At 37.6% G+C, this 27,697-nt stretch overlaps 1 protein-coding gene across 1 annotated transcript in view; it reads right to left on the bottom strand.

Annotated features, from left to right (window-relative positions):
- Positions 1–741: 741 nt before the first annotated feature.
- The window catches only part of Cbl (E3 ubiquitin-protein ligase CBL), a 455,909-nt gene continuing 428,953 nt past the window's right edge, over positions 742–27,697 (bottom strand). Inside the window, exons 11-12 of the mRNA XM_090382106.1 lie at positions 27,450–27,564; positions 742–1,333 (exon numbers count right to left, since the gene is read on the bottom strand). Coding sequence (XP_090238232.1) covers positions 1,123–1,333; positions 27,450–27,564 — 326 coding nt within the window. The 3' untranslated portion in view covers positions 742–1,122. The remainder of the gene's footprint in view (positions 1,334–27,449; positions 27,565–27,697) is intronic.

The following is a 27,697-nucleotide window of genomic DNA, read 5'->3' as shown; positions in this document are numbered from 1 at the left end:
AATGCAGAGTCTTTTTTGACACTATGAATGATGTGTACAAAATAAAACATTTCAGACAAAATGGCCACTTTTACAGAGGAACTTTTTAATAAGTTAGTACAATTCTTTTGGCCCATTCCTTATATACAAATATTAATTGGAAGCTTAATAAAATAGTGAGGTGTAATTTTGGATTTTTATATCCATAAATCCACTCTACTTTTGATAAGCCCGCTTTCAAAGGAAGTTATTTAAATACACACATAGTAGGCATACATGTACACGCACGCGCGTGCACACATATGCACACTTACATACATGCACGGAGAAAAAAAAATTATAAATCTAACCTGAGTCTTTCTGGCACTTTTTTTTTTTATTATTATTATTTTTTAAATCCCACTTCCTTTCTCAATGAGTATTTTTCAAATTGACACTATTAATTGTATACAAGTAATAGTGTTACATGGAAGAAGAGTTAACTAAAATTATAATACACCTATGAAATGCTTGTTCACTTGACCCCTCCATTTTTTTTTTTTTTTAAACACTGGGAAATTATGACACAGATGACCGACTGGTTTATAAAATTACACAGGCATACCACTAACACCAACTATATAGAACCACTGGCTGACACAAAGAATTTTCTAACAGGAAAAAATAATGTTCTGAAAATAATTACATGTTTGATGAAGAGATGTACACAGCATTTGGCATATTTCTGTTCACATGATACAAATTTCTTTTTTTTTGGTGATGATTTGGGGAGAGTAAAGAACTGGACCCTTGCTCTTCATTATATATAGATATAAAGAAACATTATCATATGCGGATATCATAATGATTCTTTTGGTTTGGTTCATCAGGTTCTTCACTGAATACACCTTAAATCCTGTCTTCTTCAGTCACCATATATGTGTATCTGATAAAAGCACTGTGACATTCAGTAAAATGTATAAGAAGCTAACACCAGTAACAAATTAAAAACTGTCTTTCTTCTTTTTCTGACTAGCTTGAAATTTGGCAGTAGGCACTGCCAGTACCCGCTTTAAATGCTTCTGCCATGCCAAAAGTTTGGAAGTGGACATCTGGCTGTCTCTCCTATAGTTTTATTATTATTATTTATAACTGACAGCATGTTCATTTCCTTTTTGTTACAAATTCATGTAAGATATCTCTGGCCATTTGAAGATCATTCCTGGCAATCCCAAGAGCTCTTATAACAGCATCCTGAGCATAACCTTCAGCAGTCAGAGCAGCAATGTAGTCCATATGAAGATTTTCATAGCTCACTCTACTGTTTTCTTTGTTTTCAAGGGCACTTGTTCCTAGAGGTTTCACAAGTCTTGACCTGCAAGTTTAAAACAATTTTTAAGAAATTTATTTAATTTCAAATAATCATAATAAAAATATTTCTTATACAAATATTAAAAAATTTAAATGATTTAAAAGGAAAGTTTAGAAAAAGAAAAACAAATCCTTGATTTGTTTCTTTGTCACTGTTTAAAGAAGAAATGCAGGTTCATCTAGACCAGTGCTACTCAAAGTGTGGTCCGCGACCTATTTGTTACTGGTCCCCGACAATTCATCTGTTACCAGTCCGTGATATTTGTATTTTACAAAAGTATTGGTCTGTGACGGATTGGAAATAAAAGAAATTGGTCCTTCAACACAGATAGTTTGAAAAGCACTGATCTAGACAAGACTGCAGTTATAGTTCAGACACAGCATGGGTTTATTAAGGGGAAATCTTGTCTGATCAATTTGATTGGATACTACAATGTGGTCTCGAATTCAAAAAATTATTTTTTTATTATATACTTGGATTTCAGGAAAGGTTTTAATACTGTTGCACATAAAAGACTGCTGTAGTAGTAGTAGTGGTGGCATGTGGTGCAAGAAAGCAAGTGTATGAGCTTACGCAGCATCAGCCAAAAGAAAAAAAATTTTCACACAACCATTCCCTCTAAATGTTGTCCAGTTACTCCTAAAATTTATTTAACCTATCAACTTCCACAACGATGGATGGAAGTTTGTTCCAGCAATTAACCACCCACTGGCTAAAGGCAAATTTCTGCACATCTGTTCTACATCTGTCTTTCCTTAATTTGAATTTATGCCCCCTTAGGTTCGTAATCTGAACAAGTGCAAGAATCCCATCAGAATTCAGGTTGCTCAACTCATTCAAGGCCTGCTCAGATTGTACAAACTGAAGCACTATGGCATTAAGGACAAGTTGCTGCTATGAATAAAGGGCTGGTTGAGTGGGAGAAGATAGACAGTGGTAATTAATAGACACTGCTCTTCATATCAGGCTTAATGTTCAAGTTTTAAGATGACACAAAGGTTGGCAGGGTTGTTAATTACAGTAATGATGGTATGCTGCTGCAACAGGATCTAGAAAAGTTAGGCAGATGGTCTGAGAGGTGGCAACTGAAGTTTTATATTGACAATGCAGATACTGCATATGGGTAGGAGTAGCTGCAGAGTAATGTACCTACCATACAGTACTACACTCAGGGTAGTGGAGAATGAAAAATACCTGGAATAACTGTGAAATCAGATATGAAGTTTTCAGAGCAGCCCATGGGGTCTTGTTAATGACATACAGGAACTCTTCTAAGGGATAAGGAGGTGCTTATTCCCCATGTATAAGGAGATTATGACCTTGAGGGGGCATAAATTCAAATTGAGGAAAGGCAGTTGTAGAATAGATGCGCAAAAATTTGCTTTTAGCCAGTGGGTAGTTGATTGCTGGAACAAACTTCCATTTGTCATTGTGGAAGTAGATAACTTAAATAGATTCAAGGAAGAACTGTGAATGGATTGGTGAAATGGGAAGTTTTCTGTTTTTGGCTAATGGTAGGGATGTAGAGCTGTTGAAACGAGTACAGGGAAGGGTAGTGAAATTGGTGAGGGGAACAAAAGAGTGCTCTTACCAAGAAAGGCTTCAGTTCTCCAGGTTTGCAGCATCTGAAGCCTAAGCACCTGTCTACATCTGATTGATCACTTTGCAAAGTGATCTGATTGATCACCTCATCATAATTGGGAATTTTAACTTTCCAAAGGTTGCCTTGAATTTGTGGGTTCGTCTCTCTCTCTCTCTCTCTCTCTCCCTCACACACACACACACACACCTCTACCTGCTGGTAACATGATCAGTTGGTCCCACCATATAGAATTTAAATACTGTCTCAGACCACCTAGTCACCTTTATGAAAGCAAAAACCCTTCCCTTTACCACTGATGGTAGTTACTTCTTTGAGTAAATCCCACTTCAGCACACTGTGATCACTGCCACCTAGTGGTTCCTTTATGTGCTGATTCTTAATGCATGAAGAATCACTACTGATAATCAGATCAAGAATATTACTCCCTCTAGTTGCCTCCCGAACATGCTGCTATAGAAAACAAACATCCAATAAATGCACAAAAGCCTTGCTAGTGTGTGAGTGACCAACCCACAAATTCCAGTCAATCTCTGGAAAATTAAAATCCCCCATTATAAGACTCTCTGATTTACTGGCCCACTCTATTTCCCTGTACATTTCCTTATTATACTCATCAGAGTCATTAGGCCTATAGCACACTCCTACTCTCAATTTTGATCTCCCAATGCTTATGTCACACCAAACTGACTCGACATTGCGATGTCGACTGGCTGCACTTCCTTGAATTTTGTGTTTCTTAACTAATAGTATAACCGCCTCCTCCCTTACTATCCTGTCTGTACACATTGTACTCCCCAAATTCCAGTTCTACATTCCTTATATCTGTGTGACACCACGTCTCTGATATCCCAACAATATCTACCTTTGATGTTTAGACCAACACTTCAGATTCATCAAATTTATTTACCATATTCCTAGCATTGGTGTACATGCAAGTATATATGCACCTGTTTCTACTCTTAGTTAACCAAATACAGCACATGTAATTACTTGTTCCACTATGACTCCTAGCAGTCCTGGAAATTACCCCTTGCTTTCCAAGCTGCTGCTCAATTGTATTTCAATAGAAGCAGTATTAGTAAAATAATAAGAGGAGTAAAATAATAAGAGGCATACGGTCGAAAAGCGTTGTCAGCTTCAGGAAGGAAAATCGTTTTGAATATTTTCGTTAGATTCTTTTAATTGCGTTAATTTGATTTTTAATTGTTTTAAATTGATTTTGAATTGTTTTAAATTGATTTTGAATTGTGTTAAATTGATTATTTAATTATTCATATTTTACTTTAATGTACCGGTAAGTTGTCGATTTTTTCGTTTTTCCGTTTTAATTTCTGGAGGGTATCATACGGAAGTGTTCTATGTACTATATTGAGGTAAACTCCTCTTATTATTTTACTAATATTATTATCAACGTAGAACATATTGAGTATTACAGCTCTGATTCATACTATCTAATAGAAGCAGTGCAAGAATCACTTTCACCTCTGCCAGTGGCTACTGTTAATCTATTAGCCTCCAATAAATCCACAGAAGTCTTGCTAGCATGTGAGTGACCAACCCACAAGTTCCCTGCACAACTGTTCATTGTACTCATCAGAGTCATTAGGCCTATAACACACTCTTACGCTCATTTTCCCTTCTCCAATGTTTATGTCACACCAAACAGACTCAACACTGCACTGTCAACTGGATGTACTTTCTTAGAATTTATGTGTTTGTTAACTAACAGCATAACCCCTCCTCCCTTCCTACCCTGTCTGTTCTTTCTGTACACATTGTACTCCCAAAATTCCAATTCTGCACCATGTGTGACACCATGTCACTGATATCCCAACAATATCTGCCTTTGATACCTTGAACAGCACTTCAAATTCGTCAAATTTATAATCCAGACTCGCCACAGACATTTTGCAAAACCATGTGATTCCTGTTTTTAAATCTTTGGAGCCAGCCACTGCTGTATTTGAAGTCGCCAATTCCACGTTACTGATCTAGATAACTTACGTTTTCTTGCAAAATTGACCTGATATTGGCAAATGAGATGCCCACATTTCTTGGTACGATTCGAAAAGTTTTGTTTCAAGCTGCTCTTGTTTTGCACCATGAATTCGTTTCCTGTTTTTTATTGCTACTCCAGTGTCATGCACTTAAAGTTTTTTTCGGTTTTTCAGTATTGTAGATAAAGCAGATAAAGGGATGTTCTATTCCTTTGCAATGTCCATTTTACTTTGATCCCTCCTATCAGCCTACTTGTATAATTTTTAGTTTAATTTCCAGGCTTAATTTCCATCTTTTTTGGTAGAGCACTGCTAGGTACGATTTAATATAAACAAATTTTAAATTAATTTAAAGGCACATTAAAAAAAAACATCAGCTCAGATAAAATGGCACAAAAAATAGATTACTATATCTGATGTAGACTGCTGTAGCAAAAGATCGAACTGGCATAAAAATTGCAACTGACCTTAATCCCATGGGAAGCGAGGGAGTTTTATCTAAACAACTTAGAAAAACTGTTTTTATTCTTTCGTTAACAGCTCATCCTTCAGAAAGATGTTTTTCAGAATGCACTTCATTGTAGCTACCATAAACTTGTTTTGTTTACACAAAAGTAATTTCAAATAAGTCTGTGCCATCCTTCAGGAAGTAGGAAACTGGATGGCCAGGATTTGGTGGCTGTGCCACGGTTTGTATTAAATATACAAAATAACAATATTTATTTTTCACAGGGTGAAAACGAACTTTGTAATACACATTAACCAAATTTTGTAATAAAAGAATATATTTACATAGAAAAGAATATCCCTTTGCAGGGGAATGGTATGTGCTTCACATAAACGAATACTTTGTATAAAATGAGTAGTGAAGGTAAAGAAAGCCAACACGAGAATGACGAGAAACGTCGGATAACTTACGCGGAAAATTAGTTTTCCGATACGGCACTCTAGTGCTGCTCGCTCGGTAAACAGACGGTAGGTGTTATAGGTCTGGAGCAAAGTCAAGAACGATATATTGATTGACAGGTAGGCGTGGAAAATGATGTGCTCATTGGTGCGCGAACACAACACACTATAACATCGGTTTAGTATCACTTTAGTAGCACTAATGGTAACTTGCCCTAATCGCATATGCCCTAATGAACGTTTCCATAATGGTGAAATTTTTTGTTATTTTTGGTTTTTAGGAGCATTAGCAACTAAGGCCATATTGCTCCAGGATATGCGGTGATCATTCACTGACCTTGCCACATCCTCTGTATTTGGTGGTGACGAGCTCGAACCCCGGTCTAATCAAGAAGTGTGTGCTACGCGCTGCTGCTCCTTCCCACCTGGCTACGGAGGTGCCCCATAATGGTGAAAAAAGGTCAGGTTACCTCCCCACTTGAATCCTATGGGTGCCTAAACTCCTCCCGAAGTGGAGGGGGTAACCTAACTTTTTTGTTTAGAAGCACAGTCATATTTTGAAATACAGTCATAAAAAAATAAAATTTTTTTTGACTGTATTTTTATTTTCTTGTTCAATAATATGCCCTAATGGTAAAGCAAGGTAAGATTACCTCCACTTGAATCCCTTGGGAGCTTGAACCCCTCCCGAAATGGAGGGATCACCTAACCTTTTTTCTTTAGAATCATGGGTGGACTAGCGCATAAATTGTTTATTAACAAAATATGAATTTTTTATTACTGTACTTTTATTTTTAAAGACACTTGTGTGGATACACACATATCATAACATCAATCAACACCTCAATAGCTATTCACTATATATATAAAGAATCTTTCTTTCTTTTCCTATTTTCTAACCTAAAGTTTAAGGTTAGGTTGCGAAATATAACAAAAAATAAAGAAACCTTTTCCTTTTTTCGTAATCAAACCTAAATCAACAATATAGTAAAAACACTCATGAACTCCAAAAATTTGCTTTTAATAATGAGAAAAAAAAAACATAATGAAGAACATAAAAATGAACGGAATGAAACTTTTATTAATTTAGTTTTCATCAAAAAATCAATCGAGGTTTTATTTTCCTTAAAAATTTCTTCCATCTTTAAAAGATTCATCGCTACTATTACCTGTTTACCCTTCATCACAAAACTATTATATACCGTCCTTTACTCATAAATACACATCATAATGCCAACCAATGACTACACAGTAGCTTGTCATCTGTCGCACCGACCACCAATCATTTCATCATTTGCCACGCCTACCTGTCAATCAATATATCCTTCTCGATTTCGGCTCCAGACCGATAACACCTACCATCTGTTTACTGAGCCAGCAGCACTAGAGTCCGGTTGGAAAACTAATTTTCCGCGTAAGTTATCCGACGTTTCTCGTCGTTCTCGTGTTGGCTTTCTTTACCTTAGCCAAATGAGTTTGTATTAACAAGCTTTTACTGTATTAAAATATTAGTGCATCGTACTAATATTCTAATTATATCTCCAGCATAGGGTTATCTGATCGGTGTGAAGAAAAACATACAGTAAATAACACGATTTGTAAAATTATTATTAAGGGGGCACGACACAAACAAACATATACAGTTGTTTGAAAAACAGTTTTAAAAAATACACAATTTGTTTATGAATAACAGTAAACAAAAAAATTAATGATAATCAGTGCAATAACAAACTTATACAGCATCAGCCAAAAAAAAAAAGTGTGGAGGGGAAATTCCGACATCATCTGTCCATCCCCTCTAATAGTTCATATAGTTTTTCCATTAATTTATTCAAAATGCTCACTTCTATAGCACCAGATGGAAGTTCCAACAATCCACTAACTGTATTAACAAGATTTTACTGTATTAAAATATTAGTGCATCGTACTAATATTCTAATTATATCTCCAGCATAGGGTTATCTGATCGGTGTGAAGAAAAACATACAGTAAATAACATGATTTGTAAAATTATTATTAAGGGGGCACGACACAAACAGACATATACAGTTGTTTGAAAAACAGTTTTAAAAAATACACAGTTTGTTTATGAATAACAGTAAACAAAAAATTAATAATAATCAGTGCAATAACAAACTTATACAGCATCAGCCAAAAAAAAATTTGTGGGGGGTGAATTCCGACATCACCTGTCCATCCCCGCTAATAGTTTATATAGTTCTTCCATTAATTTATTCAACATGCTCACTTCTATAGCACCAGATGGAAGTTCCAACAATCCACTACCTGTTGGTTGAAGGCAAACTTCTGTGCATCTATCCTACCTAAATTTCAGTTTATATCCCCTCACATGTGCAAGAGCTTATTCAATCCACTCAAAGCCTTAAAAAAAACTTTTGAGACTAATAGGAAATTATGCTATGAACAACTACTGACTCACTACACATTTTCTGTAACAATTCATAATGATCATTCAGATTTCATGGGTGCCTGGTCTCCAGACACTGCAGAAGTGAAGCCTTTCCTGGTAAGTGCACCCATCAGTTCTCAATAATTTCATTTATCTTCTCCACATACATTCCAACAGATCCACATCCTTCCTACTGCATACACCTGTATGCAGTAGTCAATATCTGGCCTAACCATTAGCTTATACACCAGGATAAACACCTATCTCTCCCCACAGGCAAAATTCCTGAATATCACTGACAAAACCAAATGCTGTACCCTGCATTTGTTAATGTTAAACTTCAATTGCTATCTCTCTCTCTCTCTCTCTCTCAGACCATCTGCCCAACTCTAGAAAACTGAGAATAAGTAACAATAGTCTTCTCCTTTGGCATTACTTATTTGAGCAAATCATGGCAACTCAGAGTTCGCTGCGTACTAATATGATGTGTTTGCACTAACTTTTGTCTAATTCTCTCGCAGTCTGAGGCTTAAGCCCTTAAAGTGTTTCAGTCTAAATTCACTTTATATACCATCAGGCATCTCTCATATTGTGGAGTTATACTTCACAACTGTTTTGTCATCACTGCATCACCAGGGTACCAACCACCCATCCACCGAAGAAGGGCCAAATAGCCCCGAAACGGTGCCATCTGGGTGGTGGTGGTATCCGCTGAGAATAAGTAACAATAGTCTTCTCCTTTGGCGAAGTGTTACTTATTCGAAGTAGTGCAATATTATGGCAACTCGTTGTGAAGGTAATCACAATATGAGATTTAACTAATATGATGCGTTTGCACTAACTTGTACAAACGCATCATATTAGTACGCAGTCTAAACATTGCTCAATTCTCTTGCAGCCTGAGACTTAAGCCCTTAAAATGTTTCAGACTAACAGGTCTGTAATTATTCTTATCACCCTTTGATTCCCCTTTGTGAACTGGGGAAACAATCGCACTTCTCTAGTCTTCGGGGCCCTCTTCGGAATCCAAGGATACTCTCATAATTATAGCAAAGAGTCTACTTACTTCCTTTGCTGCCTTTCATAATATAATTGGATAGATTCCATCCACTGCAGGTGCCTTATGTTTAACTTCAAAAATTTCCCCTCCACTTTCTTCTCAGTTATTACAAAATTATTCATCTTCCTGTTAGTTTGATGAACTTCTGGTATCCCCTTCCCTAAAGAATTCCTCATGTGTGAATGTAAATGCAAAATATTCATTCAGTTTGTCAGCAACTTTGTCACTTTTCATCTCACAATTGAACCATTGATATCAAAAGGACCAATTTTCTTCGTTCCCTTTCTTCTAGTATGTACATAAGTAAAGGAGTCTTTGCTGTTTCTCTTTGCATCCTCTGCCAAAGATTTCTGGTAATATGCATCCAATGCATTTTTATTCTCTGCTACGAGTCTCATCAGTTCATTTGATATCCATTTAGGCCTATACCTTGGACAGTAACGATGGTATGGCACCGCAACAAGATATAGAAAAATTAGGTTGATGGGCTGAGAAAAGGCAGTTGAAGTTTATCATTGGCAAATACAAGAGGTAGCAGTAATCTTAGTGTAACTTATTAACTGTGTGGAACTACATCCAGGATAGTAGAAAATGAAAAAGATCTAGGGCTAATTGTGCAGTCAGATATGAAATTCTCTCAGCAGTAGAGACGTGCTGCCAGGACAACTCATGGGATTTTGTTAAATTTTGTTAATGATATACAGAAACTTTACTAGTAGGGATAAGGAGGTGATTATCCCTTTGTACAAGGCCATGGTGAGGCTGCATCTAGAGTATTGTATACAGGTTGGAGGCCTTATTTTAGGAAAGAAGTAGATCTGCTGGAATGGGTACAGAGAAGGGCATAAGATGAGATGTTCTAGATAAGATGCTCTTATCTAGAAAGGCTTCAGTTCTGTAGTGTCTGGAGACTAGGCACCTGTGGGGTGTCTTATATAGCATCGGCCAAACGTACTTCACCTATCCTTACCCTCCAAGAATTTGTGGTGTTTATAGCCTTCAATGGATTGAATAAGTTGAATGTTAATATTATTCTACCATTTGTTGAGACTACATGAGGGGGCATAAATTCAAGTTGAGGAAGGATGGCTGCACGATAGATGTGCGGAAGTTTGCCTTCAGTCAGTTTGTGGTTGATTGTTGTTATAGGCTTCCATCTGTTGTTGTGAAACTGGATTATTTGAATAAATTCAAGGAACAACTAGACAAATTCTTGGAGGGTAAGGATGGGTGGAGTGTTTCTGGCTGACACAATATAAGCTTGCTTTCTTAAATGATTTCCACTACTATTATCTCTAAGAATCTTTCTCTCTCTCTCTCGAGATTCAGTGTTGGATATATGCTTTTTTTCTGTAGATACTTCTATGGATTATGGGGGACTTCAATGCTAAGGTTGGAAAAAGGAAAACAGCGCAAAAAGAGGAACTATAAGAAATTTTGGAATTGGTGAAAGAAATAAAAGAGGTGAAAGACTTGTGGAATTTGCAGATTCTCAAGGACTATCAGTAATAAACACTTTTTTCAAAAAAAGGGTAAACAGAAAGTGGACATGGAAGAGTCCAAATGGATTAACAACTAATGAAATCGACTTCATCCTCACTAACGGAAGATATATTGTGAATGATGTTACTGTCCTGAATAAGGTAAATGTTGGAAGTGATCACAGAATGGTAAGATGTACACTTGATATAGATGTAGGAAAGGAAAGGAAAAAAACTGACTCGAGTAAATAATACAAAGGTCTTTGCGATAACAGAGAAGGAGAAAAAGCAATATGTACTGGAACTTAAGAACAAGTCTGAGCTTCTGCAGACTACTCAGGACCAAGATATTGACGAGGAATACTACAACTTTCTGAAAGTGATAAAGCCCAAGAAACCTATAGGGAAAAAGAAATCCAAAGAAGAAAAAATTAGTCAAGAAACACTTGTCATGATGAACCGAAGACGACAAATGAAGAGCAAGAAAAACACTGACAGGGAGAAAATTGAGTATACTGAGTTATGCAAGGCCATTAGAAAGAGACTCAGAGAAGACATAAGAAGATTTAACGCAAGAAAAGTAGAACAAGCATTAAGGGAAAACTAAGGACTTAAATCAGCGGCCATGAGCAGTAATAAAAAAAACAAATGATACTGAAACTGAAGAATAGCGATGGTTATTAACAGGAGAGACGAGAGACTGTTTCTACAGGGATGGGATACACTTAAATAGAAAGGGTGCAAGAATGTTTGCTGATGCTATTGAGGCAGTGTTAGGTGGGTTGGAAAACTGCTAGATTGGGGTGGGGGATACAAGTACTAATAGATTAACAGTAGCCACTGGCAGAGGTGAAAGTGATTCTTGCACTGCTTCTATTGGAATGAGCCGCAGCCTGGAAAATAAGATGCAGGATATTTCAGAGACTGCTGGGAATCATTGGGGTACATGGGTTGTGTTAGGGTAGCTAAGAAAAAGAACAGGTGCATGTATACTTGCATGTACACCAATGCTAGGAGTTTAGTAAATAAATTTGATGAATTTGAGGTATTGCTCAAAACATCGCAGGCAGATATTGTGGGGATTTCAGAGACGTGGTATCACACAGATATAAGAAATGCAGAACTGGAATTTGGGGAGTACAATGTCTACAGAAAGGATAAAATCTGGGAAATTAAAATCCCCCATTATAAGACTCTCAGATTTACTGGCCCACTGTACAAGGAAATAGTGGGCCAGTAAATCTGAGAGTCTTATAATGGGGGATTTTAATTTCCCAGATATTGACTGGAATTTGGGGGCTGGTCACTCACACACTAGCAAAGCTTTTGTGGATTTATTGGATGATTGTTTTCTTCATCAGCATGTTCGGGAGGCAACTTGAGGGAGTAATACTCTTGATTTGATTATCAGTAGTGATTCTTCATGCATTAAGAATCTGCAGATAAATGAACCACTAGGTGGCAGTGATCACAGTGTTCTGAAGTGGGATTTACTCAAAGAGGTAACTACCATTAGGGGTAAAGGGAAGGGGTATTGCTTTCGAAAAGGCGACTACGGTGGACTGAGCCAGTATTTAAATTCTATACATTGGGATCAACTGATGATGTTACCAACAGCAAATTCAAAATGGGAAGCATTCAAAGAACTTATCTTGGAAGCTACTAGGCTTTACATACCAACTAAGAAATATTGTTCAAGGTTTAGGCCTAAATGGATGTCAGATGAACTAATGAGGCATATGGCAGAGAAGAAAAATGCAAGGGATACATACAAATTAACATGTGACACAGAAGCCTATGATAGATACAAGTTGATCTGTAACCAAGTTACAAAGGAAGTTAGGCAGGTGAAGGCAGATTACGAGAAATCCTTGGCAAAGGATGCGAAGAAAAACAGCAAAGAGTTCTTTACTTATGTAAACTCTAGAAGGAAGGGGATGAATCAGATTGGTCCAATTGATATCGATGGGTCAACTGTTGATGATCCTGCTCAGGTAGCTAACAAACTAAATGAATATATTTAGCATCGACATTCACACATGAGGAGTTATTCAGCGAGGGGAATGCCAGAGGTGTATTCAACTCTGGCAGTAAGCTAGAGAATCTTGTAATAACTGAGAGTAAAGTGGAGGAGAAATTGTTGAAGATAAATACAAGGAAGGCACCTGAGGTGGATGGGATCTATCCAGTTATATTAAAGGAGGCAGCAAAGGAAGTAAGCAAACCCTTAGCCATAATTATGAGAGCTTCCTTGGACTTAGGGGAAGTACCCATGGACTGGAGATGTGCAAATGTGACTCCAATTCACAAAGGAGGATGAAAGGGCGACACAAGTAATTACAGACCTGTTAGTTTAACTTCTGTTCTCGGAAAATTAATGGAGGCACTGGTTAAAGAAGCACTGCAGGATCATCTAGACAAGACTTCAGTTACAGCTCAGACATAGCATGGTTTTGTTAAGGGGAAGTCTTGCCTGACCAATTTGATTGGATACTATGATGCAGTCACAAAAGAACTAGATGTAGGGAATAATTTTGATATTATATACTTGGATCTTAGAAAGGCTTTTGATACTCTTGCACATGGAAGACTGCTGCACAAATTGGAGCAGTGTGGCATTGGAGGCAAATTGCTGCTATGGATAAAAGGATGGTTGGGGGGGGGAGACAGAGTGGTAATCAATGGACACTGCTCATCGTGGACTAATGTTATTAGTGGAGTCCCTCAGGGTTCAGTATTGGGTCCATTATTGTTTTCTGTATTTATAAATGATATTGATGATGGTATATCAAGCTTAATGTCCAAGTTTGCAGACGATACGAAGGTTGGCAGGGTTGTCAAGGACACTACTGACACTATGCTACTGCAACAGGATCTGGAAAGGTTGAGCAGATGGGCTGAGAGGTGACAAATGAAGTTAAACATTGACAAATGTAAAGTACTACATATGGGAAACAGCAACCCCAGAGCAATGTATCAACTCTGTGGTACTACACTGACAGTGGTAGAGAATGAAAGGGACCTGGGGGTGGTTGTGCAGGCAGATATGAAGTTTTCTGAGCAGTGCAGACGGGCTGCAAGATTAGCTCATGGTGTATAAGTGTGAGCATGGCAACCAGGTCCAGATAATATCGTGGGGGGGGGAAGGTGCAACCAGTTTGTTTTTTTTTTTTTTTTTTTTAGTTTTTAGTTTTTGTTTTTCAGAATCTCTCCTGCGTTTTTTATATAGGAATTTTTCTAGCAGGGATAAGGAGGTGATTATTCCCTTGTATAAGGCAATGGTCAGGCCACACCTAGAGTACTGTATACAGGTCTGGAGGCCTCAAGAAGGATGTAGAGATGCTGGAACGAGTACAGAGAAGGGCAACAAGATTAGTGAATGAAACAAATTGGTGCTCTTACGAAGAAAGGCTTAAGTTTTGCAAATTACAGTGTCTGGAGACTAGGCACCAGCGACGTGATCTGATAGAGGTGTATAAAGCCTTGAATGGTTTGAGCATGCTCAATGCTGATGGGACTCTTCCTCTTGCTCAGAATAATCACCTGAGAGGGCATAAATTCAAATGAGGAAGGACAGATGTAGGATAGACGTGAGGAAATTTGCCTTTAGCCAGCGGGTGGTTGGTTGGTGGAACAGATTTCCATCCCTTGTCATGGAAGTTGATAGCGTAAATAAGTTTAAGGCTCAGCTGGACAGGTATTTCGAACGAACAGAGGGGTGAAGTGGAAGTGGTTATTTTTTATTTATTTATTTTTTTTTTGGCTGATGCTGCATAAGCTTGCTTTCTTGCATCAAATGCCTCTACTAATGATAATGCTAATGATGGTGTACTTATAAATAGCAGAGAAGGCATAATTCAAATAGCAGGAGACTACTATAGAGAATTATGCAAGGAGCGAGGGAATGATGAAGGACAGATGTAGATTGCAATCCATCTTCCCCAATAGCAGTGGGGAAGATGGATTGCAAAGTAGCAACACATGCGAGATACCCGATATTCTTCCTGATGAGGTAGAACATGCATTGAAGAAAATGAAGAATCAGAAAGTCCTGGGGGAAGATGAAGTTACTGTAGAGTTGTTAAAATTGGGAGGAAGAGACATAACACAAAAACTGGCAAGGCTCTTCACAAAGCGCATTAGAAAAGGTGTGACGCCTAAGCAGTGGAATAATGCAATCATAGTTTTGCTGCATAAGAAAGGAGATAAATCAGAAATTGGAAATTATAGACCAATTAGCTTGTTATCCCACATCTACAAGTTGTTCACAAGGGTCATTACTAACAGATTAGAAAGAATACTTGAGGAGAATCAACCGAAAGAGCAAGCTGGCTTTAGGACAGGATTCTCAACTATGGATCACCTTCACGTAATATCACAGCTAATGGAGAAAGCAAATGAATATAAAACACCATTATGCCTGCCTGGCATTTGTGGATTATGAAAAGGCATTTGACTCCATACAGCATAAGGCAATGTTTCGGGCACTGGAAAGACAAGGCATAGATACCCCATATATTATAATTTTGAAAAAAAAATATATGAGAGTGCTACCTCATTTATTAGACTAGACAAAGACAGTAGGAAATTTAAAATCGAGAAAGGAGTTCGACAAGGAGACACAATATCTCCGAAGCTGTTTACTGCTGCCCTTGAGGAAGCTTTCAGATGATTAGACTGGTCACAGAAAGGAGTCAATGTGAATGGAGAGTACCTAAACCATTTACAATTTGCAGATGACATTGTGGTCATAAGCCACGATCCCAAAGAATTAGAGGAAAATCTTAATCAGTTATGCACAGTTAGTAAGGATTTTGGACTAAAGATGAATATGGCTAAAACAAAAGTAATGATGAACGAGTATGCCACAGAAAATGAAATAATGATTGAAGGAGCAGTAATTGAAAAGGTGGAGTCACATACTTATCTGGGACAAGTTATTAGCTGTAATAATGATAAATGGCCGGAAGTCAAGAGAAGAATAAATTTCGGATGGATAGCATTCAGGAAATATAGTCACATACTGAAGAGCAATATCCCAGTTTGTCTGGAACGTAGAATAATGAACCAATGTGTAATCCCCACCATGACTTATTGAAGTGAACTTGGGCACTCACCAAAAGAATGGAAGAGAAGCTGAGAACTACACAGCGAAGAATGTAACGAATCATATTGGGAATCAGACTGTTAGATAAGAAGAGAAACACATGGATTAGGCAACAAACTCAAGTAAAGGACATTCTTATCAAAACTAAAGAACTAAAATGGTCTTGGGCAGGACACATAGCTCGAAGACATGATGACAGATGGACTAAGAAAATAACAGAATGGTATCCAAAAGGAGCTAGAAGAAAACCTGGAAGACAAAGGCGGAGATGAATAGATGAAATTCGTGAGTTTGTGGGTAGTAAATGGATGGGCAATGCTCAAAACAGAAGGAACTGGAAAGTTGATGGAGAGGCCTTCATCCTGCAGTGGATTGAAAATGGCTGATGACGATGATGATGATGACTTCTATGGACACTATGCTTCAGAATTGGTACCTGTAACTTACCATCTGCCTTCCAACCATTTTGAACACATGCTGCAACCACTCATCATTCATACTCTGCCCAATTCCAAATCCACTGAACCAACTTTTCCTCCTCCTCATTTATCCCATCTACTTCTGTTCTCAGTAATAACCTTCCTTTCATATGTATTTTTAAAAAAATTACAATTTATACGAATTTAATCTAATCAACAAGTATCTTCTGTCTTTTCAACCTTAAGTCTGATTAGAACTAGTAGTACTTCCCAAATACTACTTGTTTTAATATCTTTTCTGATTGAGGTTTTCATTAAAAAAACAGCAAAATAAAAATTAGCTTGTCTTTTTTATGTTTGGCAGCCAACAGACTTTTAACTGCTGCAAATAAATCTTGTGGTCCTTTGTAGTTTTGACAGAAGAAATGTATTCTCAGTTTAGTGAATTTATTTTAATTATGCCATATGGTGCAAGGAAGCCTATGGCTTAGGAGGGAGTACGTGATGAGAGCCTTAACAATCAATTCGACCCTGGAAAGACTGTGCAAGGCTCATGGGGTAGAATTTTTTTTCAGATTGGTCTGTGCTTGTTAACAGGAGAGATTGCTTCTACAGGGATGGGATACACTTAAATAGAAACAGTGCAAGAATATTTGCTGATGCTATTGAGGCAATGTTAGGTGGGTCGGAAAACTGCTAGCTTGGGGGGAGATTCACAGACTAATAGATTAACAGTAGCCACAGGCAGAGGTGGAAATGATTCTTGCACTGCTTCAATTGGAATGGGCAGCAGCCCAGAAAGCAAGTTGCTGGGGATTTTAGAACTGCTGGGGGTCATGAAACAAGTAAATACATGGGCTGTGTTAGAGTAACTAAGAGTAAGAACAGGTGCATGTATACTTTCATGTACACCAATGCGAGGAGGTTAGTAAATAAATTTGATGAATTTGAGGTGCTGGTCAAGGCAACAAAGGCAGATCTTGTTGAGATATCAGGGACATGGTGTCAGACAGATATAAGGAATGCAGAACTGGAATTTGGGGAGTACAATGTAACTGCATAACCCCTCCTCCCTATCCTTTCTGTACAGAAAGGATATGAAAGGAGGAGGTGTTATGCAGTTAGTTGAGAAACACACTAAATCTAAGAAAGTGCATTCAGTTGACATAGATGGCAGTGTAACGTTGAGTCAGTTTAGTGTGACATAAGCACTGGGAAAGCAAAAATGAGGGTAGGAGTTTGTTATAGGCCCAATGACTATGATGAGTACAATGAACGATTATACAGAGAAATAGAGTGGGCCAGTAAATCAGTGTCTTATAATGGGAGATTTTAACTTCCCAGATATTGACTGGAACTTGTAGGTTGGTCACTAACACACTAGCAAGGCTTTTGTGGATTTATTGGATGACTGTTTTCTATTGCAGCATGTTAGAGAGGCAACCAGAGGGAGTAACACCTCTTGATCTGATTATCAGCAGTGATTATTCATGCATTAAGAACTTACAGATAAAGTAACCACTAGGTGGCAGTGATCACAGTGCACTGATGTGGGATTTACTTAAAGATGTTTTGCTTTTGTAAAAGTTACTACAGTGGTCTCAGAGATTTTTTAAATTCTCTCCAGTGGGACAAACATGGGAAGCATTCAAGGAAGCAATCTTGGAAGCTACTATGTATTTTGTTCCAACTAAGAAATACTGTTCTAAGTTTAGGCCCAAATGAACCTAATTTGATATGAACTAATGAGATTCATTAGTTCATATGAAATGCATGGGATGCATATAAATTATCAGGTGACACAGAAACCTATGTTAGATATAAGTTAGTCTGTAATCAAGTTATAAAGCAGGTTAGGCAAGCAAAGGCAGATTATGAGAAATCTTTGGCAAAGGATGCAAAGAAAAACAGCAAAGATTTCTTTACTTATATAAATTATAAAAGGAAGGGGATGAATCAGATTGGTCCACTTGATATCAGTGGTTTGACTGTAGATGATCATTCTCAGATAGCTGCCAAACTAAATGAGTATTTTGTTTCTACATTCACACATGAGCAGTTATACAAGGAGGAGAGGGCCAGATGTTTATCAAGCTCTAAGATTGAGTTAAATGAATTTGTAATAACTGAGAGCAAAGTGGAGGAGAAATTGTTGAAGTTAAACATAAGAATGGCACCTGATGTGGATAGGATCTATATTAAAGAAGGTGGCAAAGGAAATAAGTAAAGCCTTGAATGGGTTGAGCACGCTGAATTCTGATGGGATCCTTCCACTTGTTCAGATTACGAACCTAGGGGGGCATAAATTCAAATTAAGAAAAGACAGATGTAGAATAGATGTGCGGAAATGTGCCTTTAGCCAGCGGGTGGTTAATTGCTGGAACAAACTTCCATCTGTCGTTGTGGAAGTTGATAGGTTAAATAAATTTAAGGAGAAACTGGACAGGCATTTGAAGGGAATGGTGTGATTTTTTTTTTTTTGGCTGATGCTGCATAAGCTCATACACTTGCTTTCTTGCATCACATGCCATACTATTTAGCCATAATTATGAGAGCATCCTTGGACTAAGGGAAACCCATGGACTGGAGATGCACAAATGTATCTCCAATTCACAAAGGGGGATCAAAAGGTGACACGATTTTTGTTGTTGTTGATATGGGGGTTTGATGGCGCATAAGCTACTTTGGCTATAATGCGCCTATTCATTTATTATAAAAAAAGATGAAAAAGTTTCATAAATTCAGAATTGATTAAAAAGTCCAGTTTGCTTTAAGAAGTTGAAAAATTCGGAAATATCTGCGTCATCTCCAATGGGATTCTCTAAAGTTATTGGTCTATGAAGATTAACCGGTGATAGCAGGGTTGAAGTTCTGTCTTGTTCATAGTAAGGGCAGTCAATGAGAATGTGTTTAATACTCAGATTTATATTACAAAGTGGACACTGTGGCGGGTCGTTCCCTGTGAGTAAATAAAGGTGGGTCAGATAAGTATGGCCTATTCTTACCCTTAAAAGGACTACCTCTACTCGTCTTGATGTGCAGACACTGGAGCACCAAATTTTTGGATCTTGTTTAAATTGAAAGAGTTTATTATTAATTTGAGAGTGCCATATTGCTCTCGATTTTGATAGGCATGCAGCCTGAATGGTTAATGCATAGTCTGATGGCGGAACAGGGATATCAGTTAAGTCGAAACTAGTTAGATTTTTTGCAGCTTTATCAGCCAGTTCATTGCCCAAAATGCCAGAATGAGCTGGAATCCAGCAGAAGGTGACCAGTTGAATTCAATTTATAGTAATATGCTTTTTATTTCGTCTAGAACAGGGTGTACTTTATCTAAGGGGTTACATAAAGCCAAGATTGAGCTGAGGGAATCAGTGTAAATAACAGATTTTAAAGTCAGAAGAGAGAGAGATTCTGTAAAGCTAGTTTGATTGCATATAATTCAGCTGAGAAGATACTGAATTCAGATGGCAAGGATGCTGAAATAACGCTATTTGGAAACACTGCAGCCGCTCCAACGTTTGAATTAGATTTAGAGCCGTCTGTATAAATTGGAGAAAAGTCAAAGTATCTTTGAGTGTGAGCTTCCTGAAGTTGTTTGATATTTGATGTTTGTAAAATGTTCTTTCCCCATTGAGAGAGAGAGGTAAGTGTCACAGGTCAGTATAGGAGGTGGAACCCATGGTGGTTGAGTACAAGTTGTTACCTGTTGTACGGAAAGGATGGAAACATTCCAAATTTGCATCAGTTCAAGAAGGCGAAGACCAGCTGGCTTTACTATGCTTGGTTTATTTCTGAAAAGGTTTTCTAATGGTGGATTGAACAGGTATGACTGAGTCGGATGCACGGCACAGCTTTGTATCTTGACAGCATACTTCAATAACAGTGTTTTCCTACGTAAAGTTAGTGGGGGTTCATGGGCATCAATGTAGAGACTATGTGCTGGTGATGTTCTGAAAGCACCGAGTGAAAGTCTCAAGGCACTGTGTTGAATTGGATCAAGCCAGCGCAATGCACTCAATCTGGCTGAATCATAGAGGAGCTCCATAATCAAGACGGGATCTGATTAATGCCCGATATAGCCGAAGCAGAGATGTACGATCTGCGCCCCATGTTTGGGAGGATAAAGCTCTGAGTATATTTAACTTTTTTAGACAGGAAGTACGTACATTTTTAATGTGGTCTATAAAATTTAACTTATTATCAAGTGTTAATCCTAGAAATCTGATGCTATTAGTGACCGGGATGGAGACATTATAAATTTGAAGTTCAGGATCCGGATGAAGTTTGTGCTGTCTACAAAAATGGATGGCAACTGTTTTCTGCTGTGAGAGTCGATAGCCATTGAGGCTGGCCCACTGTTGTATTTTATTAAGTGATATCTGGAGCTGCCGTTCAATAGACCTCATGTTTTGGGAATGGCAGGAGATGGAAAGATCATCTGCATAAAGGTAGGTCTCAACTGTATTTGAAAGTTGATTGGTGATGGAATCTATTCTAAGAGCAAACAAAGTGGCACTCCTTCTTCCTGTATAAACGTTTTGGAGAGGGCATGTTGGTACGAACTTGAAACAATCTAGTATGTAGGAAGTTCTGAACAAATATAGGAAGGTTGCCTCGCAGACCAAGAGAGTAAAGATCACTAATTATGCCATGCCGCCAGGTAGTGTCAAAAGCCTTCTCCATATCTATTGAAACCATTACAAGATGTTCACGTTTAACAAAGGCATTTCGAATGGCGAATTCAGCCTTGACCATAAGATCTAAGCATAACCTATTTTTACGAAAGCCATATTGGCTATGGCTCATTAGATGTTGTGACTCAATGATCCATACGAGTCTTCTGTGGACAATTTTTTCAAGGATTTTGCTCAGGCAGCTTGAGAGAGAGATCGGTCTATAGCTATAGGGATTAGTTGGATCTTTCCCAGGTTTTTGGAATACCAAAACAGTAGAGTGATGCCAAGAAGTTGGAAAAACATTTTCTAAAAATATACGATTGTAAAAAACCAGAAGCAGGCATAAAGCTTTGTCATCGAGATGTTGAAGCATGACATAATAAATCCCATCTGGCCTGGCAGCACCATTGTGGGCTGTTCTAATGGCATGCAGAAGTTCAGAGTATTCAGAGGTTTGTTATATGGAAGAGTACGGGCAGTTTGAAATTTTATGGCATGCTTTTCTCTAGTGTTTTTAATTCGTTGGAATGATGTAGAATATGCTGATGCCGCTGATATTTCAGCAAAACTATTGCCCAAAGCATTGGCAATATCTAAGGAACTGGATAGATCTTGCCCTTTCCAGGAGAGGATTGGAGAAGGTATAGTAGGAAACTTACCAGATAACTGTCTAATTTTTTTCCATATAGTTTTCGGATCAGTGTTTCTGTTAAAGGTCGATGCAAAACGGGTCCAGGATTCTTTCTTGGCTTGCCTTTGTACAAATCGTGCTTTTGCTCTTAGCTTCTTATAATTAATGAGATTGGTTGTGGTTGGACATCGCCGAAATAAATTCCAGGCTTTGATTTTTGCTTTCTTTGCTTTTGTGCACTTGTCATTCCACCAGTAATTATAATGCTTGCGATCAGGGGGATTTGATAATGGTATTGTGTCCTTGGCCACTTTTAGGAGATGTGATGTGATGTAATCTGTTACATTATCAATATTCTGAAGCTGGATTTTTTCCTTGTCAAGAGAGATTGATGATCAAAATTTTGCCCAGTTTGCGCAAACAAATTTCCATTTCCTGCAGAGCTTGTTTGAAGGAGTCTGTGATATTAAAACATTGCATATGATTGGAAGGTGGCCCATTGGATCATTTAAATCGTACCACTCTATGGTTGGAAAGAGTATTGGAGAACAAATTGAGAGATCTATTGCTGAGGTGTGTCCAGTTGGGAGTTGTGAGTGTGCGCACCAGTATTGAGTAAGGTGAGGTTTTGTGACTCTAGAAAGCTTTCAATGAGTCGACCACGTGTGTCTAGTTTAGGATCGCCCCATAAGGGGTGGTGCCTATTAAAATCCCCTAATATACAGAGAAGTGGAGGTATCTGTATGAAGAGATCTTCAAGATCTTTTAAACAGTAAGTATGGTTTGGTGGTAGGTATATTGAGACAACTGTTATTGAAATATGGAAGGTTATATGAACAGCAACAGCTTCTATTTCAGTTTGAAGTGGAATATGTTTAGTTGGGATCTTTGAATTTATCAGGATTGCTACACCACCATGGGCAGCATTTGCTGTGTTACGATCTCTTCGATAAAGACAATAGTTCTTTATTGAAGGAGAAATTTGCGAGGTTAGGTAAGTTTCCTGAAGACAAAGGGCAACTGGAGAATATCGGTTAATTAGATCACGGATATTATCTGTGTTGCAACGAAAGCCTCTGCAATTCCATTGTAAAATACAAGGCATTATTTGTGTTTAATTGATGGAGATGTATCTGACTGTTTTTTGAAGGTTACTGGCTTATGACATTCTAATTTAGTTTTATCTTTTTTGGAGAAAACTGGCCGACCTGCGTCCATTTCTTCTTCTGCATGGATTTCTAGAAGGGGATCTTCCTACTACATTTGCATTTGAACTATGGGATATAGTATCTATGACTGGAATAGGAGATGCCCCTGGTATTGTCAGAGGAGTATTGTTTGCCTGGTCAGAGAACTTGGATTGTTGCTTAGAAAGAACATTTCTAGCCCAATCAGAAATTGATTTGTTAGTGGGAACTGTTACATCAGTTTGAGTGGAGACTGTCTGATATTTTTTTTACAGCATTGGCATAGGTCATATTTTTGGTTATAGTAGGAGCAACTAATTTTCTCGCTTCTGGGTAACTTACTTTGTTCTCAATATTGTATTTTACTATTTTTTTCTCTGTTTTCCACTTTTCACATGTCTTGGAATATGCAGGATGGTCACCTTTGCAATTTGGGCAGGTCATTTTTGTAGCTGTACAGTTACTTTGTGATCTGCAGATCCACAATTTAGGCAGACAGGAACTTCTCTGCATACAGCTTGTGAGTGGCCATACTTTTGGCATTTGTAACATCTTAAAGGGTTTGGAATGTAAGGGCGGATGCGGCAAAGTAAATAACCTGCTTTTACAGAGGAGGGTAAGTTGGGTGTATTGAAGGTAAGAATAATATTTCTTGTAGGTGTAAGTTCATTATCTTTTTTAACCATTATTCGTCTTGCTTCAATTACGTGTTGTCCCTGCAGCTCTTGGGTTATTTCTTCCTCGGTGACGTTCAATAAGTCCCAACTGGATATCACACCCTTAGATGAATTTAGGGTTGTGTGTGGAGATATTTTAACTGGAATGCCAGCAAAGCTTGTAAGTTGTAACAGCTTCTTGGAATGTCTGCGGTTGGTGGTTTCTACTAGTAAGTCTCCTGATTGCAGTCTCTTCACCGTCTTGGGAGATCCTGCAATACCCTCCAGATGTTTTTGTATGACAAACGGAGACAATTTATTAATGGGCTGACTAGTAAGAGAGTGGATGATTAAGAAAGATGGGCAAGGTTGCTCCATCTGATCAGTCTTTTGTCCCTTTGGATTTTCGTTCTCAATATCCTGATGGTCTGTGTTTGCCATGTTTGCTCCTTTTAGCCCTTGGCAAGTGGACTTACTTGCCAAGATTTCCGGCCCCGCCACGGGGAGGCAGGAGCAGTGCCGCTAGGAGGCCAAGTGGTTAAAGTGTTAGTTGGTTAGTGGAAATAGAAATATATGGATAAATAAAGAAAGGTGAGTTTCCTTTCTCTGTTCTAACTTGTGGCTTTTAAGTGTAGAACGATATAGAAATAAAGCTGCTAATAGAAACGTACGGAATTAGAAAAAACTTTAATCGCTTTTGATGAGCACTCTATATATCGCAGAAAAATCACTTGACCTCGAATTCGCTTGGCACCCGGGGTGATACGAGTAATTTCAGATCTGTTAGTTTGACTTCTGTTACAGGAAAAATAATGGAGTCACTGGTTACAGAAGGTTTGCAGGATCATGTAGACCAGCATTTCCTAAACTTTTTATTTACGGAAAACTTTTCATCTCACAATATATTTACGGAACACAAGTTTATGTTCATCCTCACTTTGAAGTCTGACAATATTGTGTTCATTTTCATCAACCACAGTTGCAATACTAGAAGTACTTGCTTCTCGTTTTAAAGTTCTTTTTTCAACCACAAATCCACGGTCATTTATTTTAATAAATATTTCGAAATACTGATAATTATCAAAAAAAATTTATCAAGGAAGTGAGTTTAGTTATGATATCAGTTTGCTTCTCCCTCTCCTTCAACCTGTATGCTCAGGCTAAATCGCATAAGAATAACATATTAGATCACTACATTGCTACTTTACGTAGATGTCATTACCTCTACGCATACTTATTTATGCAAAAGCCCACCAAAATAAAGTGTTCCACAGTCTATATGATTTTTAGTTTATGCCAGTATATTAATAATCGGAAAAAAAAAAAAAGTTAAAAATTATAATGATACAAAAGTAGTGTATGCTACAAATATGCAAACTTCATTTATTTTATTTTATTTCTTTAATTTTTAATTACCATTTTTCAAGGAACACTAGTGTTCCGTGGAACACAGTTTGGGAAACACTGATCTAGACAAGGCTGTAATAATAATTAAGACATGGCATAGGTTTGTTAAGGGGAAGCCTTGCCTGACCAAATTGACTGGATACTATGACATGGTCACAAAGGAGCTGGATGCAAAAAATAATTTTGATATCATATACTCGGATTCCAGGAAAGCTTTTGATACTGTACAAATTGGAGAAGTGGCATTTGGGGCAAGTTGCTACAATGAATAAAAGGATGGTTGAGTGGGAGAAGACAGAGTGGTAATCAATGGTCACAGCTCTTCGTGGACTAATGTTATTAGTGGTGTCCCCCAAGGTTTGGTGTTGGGCCCATTGTTGTTTTGTCTATTTATCAATGATATTGATGAAGATACATAAAGCTTAATGTCAAAGTTTGCAGATGATTTGCTAACAACAGTAATGACAGTATGCTGCTGCAATAGGATCTGGAAAAGTTGGGCAGATGGGCTGAGAACTATTTGAAGTGCAACTGAAGTTTAACATTGACAAATGCAAAATACTGCATATGGATAACAGTAACCCCAGAGAAATGTTCCAACTGGGTGGTGTTACACTCATAGTAGTGGAGAATGAAAGAGATCTGGGGTGTAATTGGGCACACCTATATGAAGTTTTCTGAGCAGTGTAGACAGGCTGCCAGAGTAGGTAGTGGGGTTTTGTCAATGATATACAGGAATTATGTGAGCAGGATAAGAAGGTGATTATTCCCTTGTATAAAGCAATGCTCAGGCCACACCTTGAGTACTGCGTACAAGTCTGGAAGCCTCATTTTAGGAAGGATGTAGAGTTGTTAGAACTCTACATCCTTCATAGTTCAGAGATGGGCTACAAGACTTGGTGAGGGGGGGAACAATAGGTGCCTCCGTAGCCAGGTGGGAAGGAGCAGCAGTGCGTAGCACATGCTTCTTGATTAGACCGGGGTTCAAGCCCGTCACCACCAAATATGGAGGATGCAGAAAGGTCAGGGAATGACCACTGCATATCCCAGAGCAATATGGCCTTAGTTGCTAATGCTCCTAAAAACCAAATAACAAACATAACAAATGAGGGGGAACAAAGAGAGGCTTAAATTCTGCAAATTGCAGCGTCTGCAGACTAGGCACCTGGAGGTGATCTGACTGAGGTGTATAAGGCCTTGAATGGATTGAGCAGGCTCAATGCTGATAAGATTTTTCCTCTTGCTCAGATTACAAACCTGAGGTGGCATAAACTGAAATTGAGGAAATACAGTTGTTAAATAGATGCGTGGAAATTTGCCTTCAGCCAGTGGGATTGCTGGAACAAACTTTCATCTGACATTGTGGATGTTGATAGCTTAAATAAATTCAAGGCAGAACTAGACAAATATTTGGAATGAATGGATGGATGGGCAAAATGGGTAGGGTGTTTTTTTTTTTTTTTTTTTGATTGTTGCTGTATAAGCTTGCTTTCTTGCATCACATGCCTCTACTTTGCACTCTATGCAAAGTTGTCTCTCTAGCAAGCTTTCACTCTAATTTGATTGGCTTAATATGTCTTTGAAGTTTTGCATAATATCTGATGAGATTTTATATGGTTTAGTATGAACTTACTAGTCCTCAGTGTTTTATAGTGTTCTTTATGATTAGTAAAGAACACAGTACTATTTCAAAAAATGGTACCCTGCTTCTATTTTTAATGTAGATTGGCAAATCGTTTTGAGAAAAGATTGACCGTGGATCAAAAGCATAATGCAAAATTTATTTTTGCATGCCAAAAAATACGAGGACAAAATCACCAATATTTCGTTTTCTCTTTATTTATATATCTGCTGATAATTTTAGTTATCTCCATTTTCCTTGAGTATTCTCGTTGCTGAATATTGAATTTGTTGCAGTTTAAATGATTTTGTAAAATTATGTAAACTGTTAAACTTGGGGAATTTTTTAAGATAATTATTCATGGTTGCATGCTTTTCCTGTGTAATGTTTTTTTGTAATGTTTTTTTTATTGGTAATATAAAGGCTTTCCAAACATACCAGTTCATAAGGATTGGTATGTTTGGAGTGTGTTGTTACATAATATTTATCTTACCAATAAACTGATATTTAATTATTACACTGAATATCAGCTCACATAGAAATATTTCATTATTCTGCAAATTTCAGAGATTCACTATTTGAAAGCATCCACTAATCAATGATGGACTGGTCCCAAAAGAAGATGTTGCAGTGGGGTCTTGTATTTTAAAGAAGCAGCAGAATCGTCTTTAAATGATGCTACCTACTTAAAAGTAGTACATCTCATTGATTTTAGGATTTCAAAGTCTGTTCCATCCGATCATAACGTTTAAATATCAATCAGAAGGTTGTTGCCTGCATAAAATTAGAAGTCAAAATAATCCTTTAATTTTATTGAATTGGTAATGTATTATTAAGAATTTAAATATATTTTTAAATCTCATGAGAAAAACATTTCATATAATCAAGATTTTATAAATCCCACTCCAAAAGAAAAAAAAAAAAAAAAAACTAAAGAAAGCTAAATCAGCACCTTTTTTCTGTCTTAAGATTATTCTGTGATGATGAGGAACTATTTGAATTTGAGCTGGAAGCTGTGGCTGTTGAATCATGGGCAGGTGTATTTGCTGTTCCTTGTGGTAACGTACCTAAAGGAATAAAAATAGTAATTTGTAGATATGCTGCTTAAATACAGTAGCTGGAAAGATATTTGACACTTTATATTTACTTATTTTTTTAATGAAAAACCCCAAACACGAGAGGTATAGAATCTACTACTTA

This window comes from Mastigoproctus giganteus, chromosome 9 (assembly GCF_048544385.1).
Source record: "Mastigoproctus giganteus isolate SK-2022 chromosome 9, ASM4854438v1, whole genome shotgun sequence".
NCBI classification, from domain to species: Eukaryota; Metazoa; Arthropoda; class Arachnida; order Uropygi; family Thelyphonidae; genus Mastigoproctus; species Mastigoproctus giganteus.
This window is presented reverse-complemented; position numbering and strand designations above follow the sequence as displayed.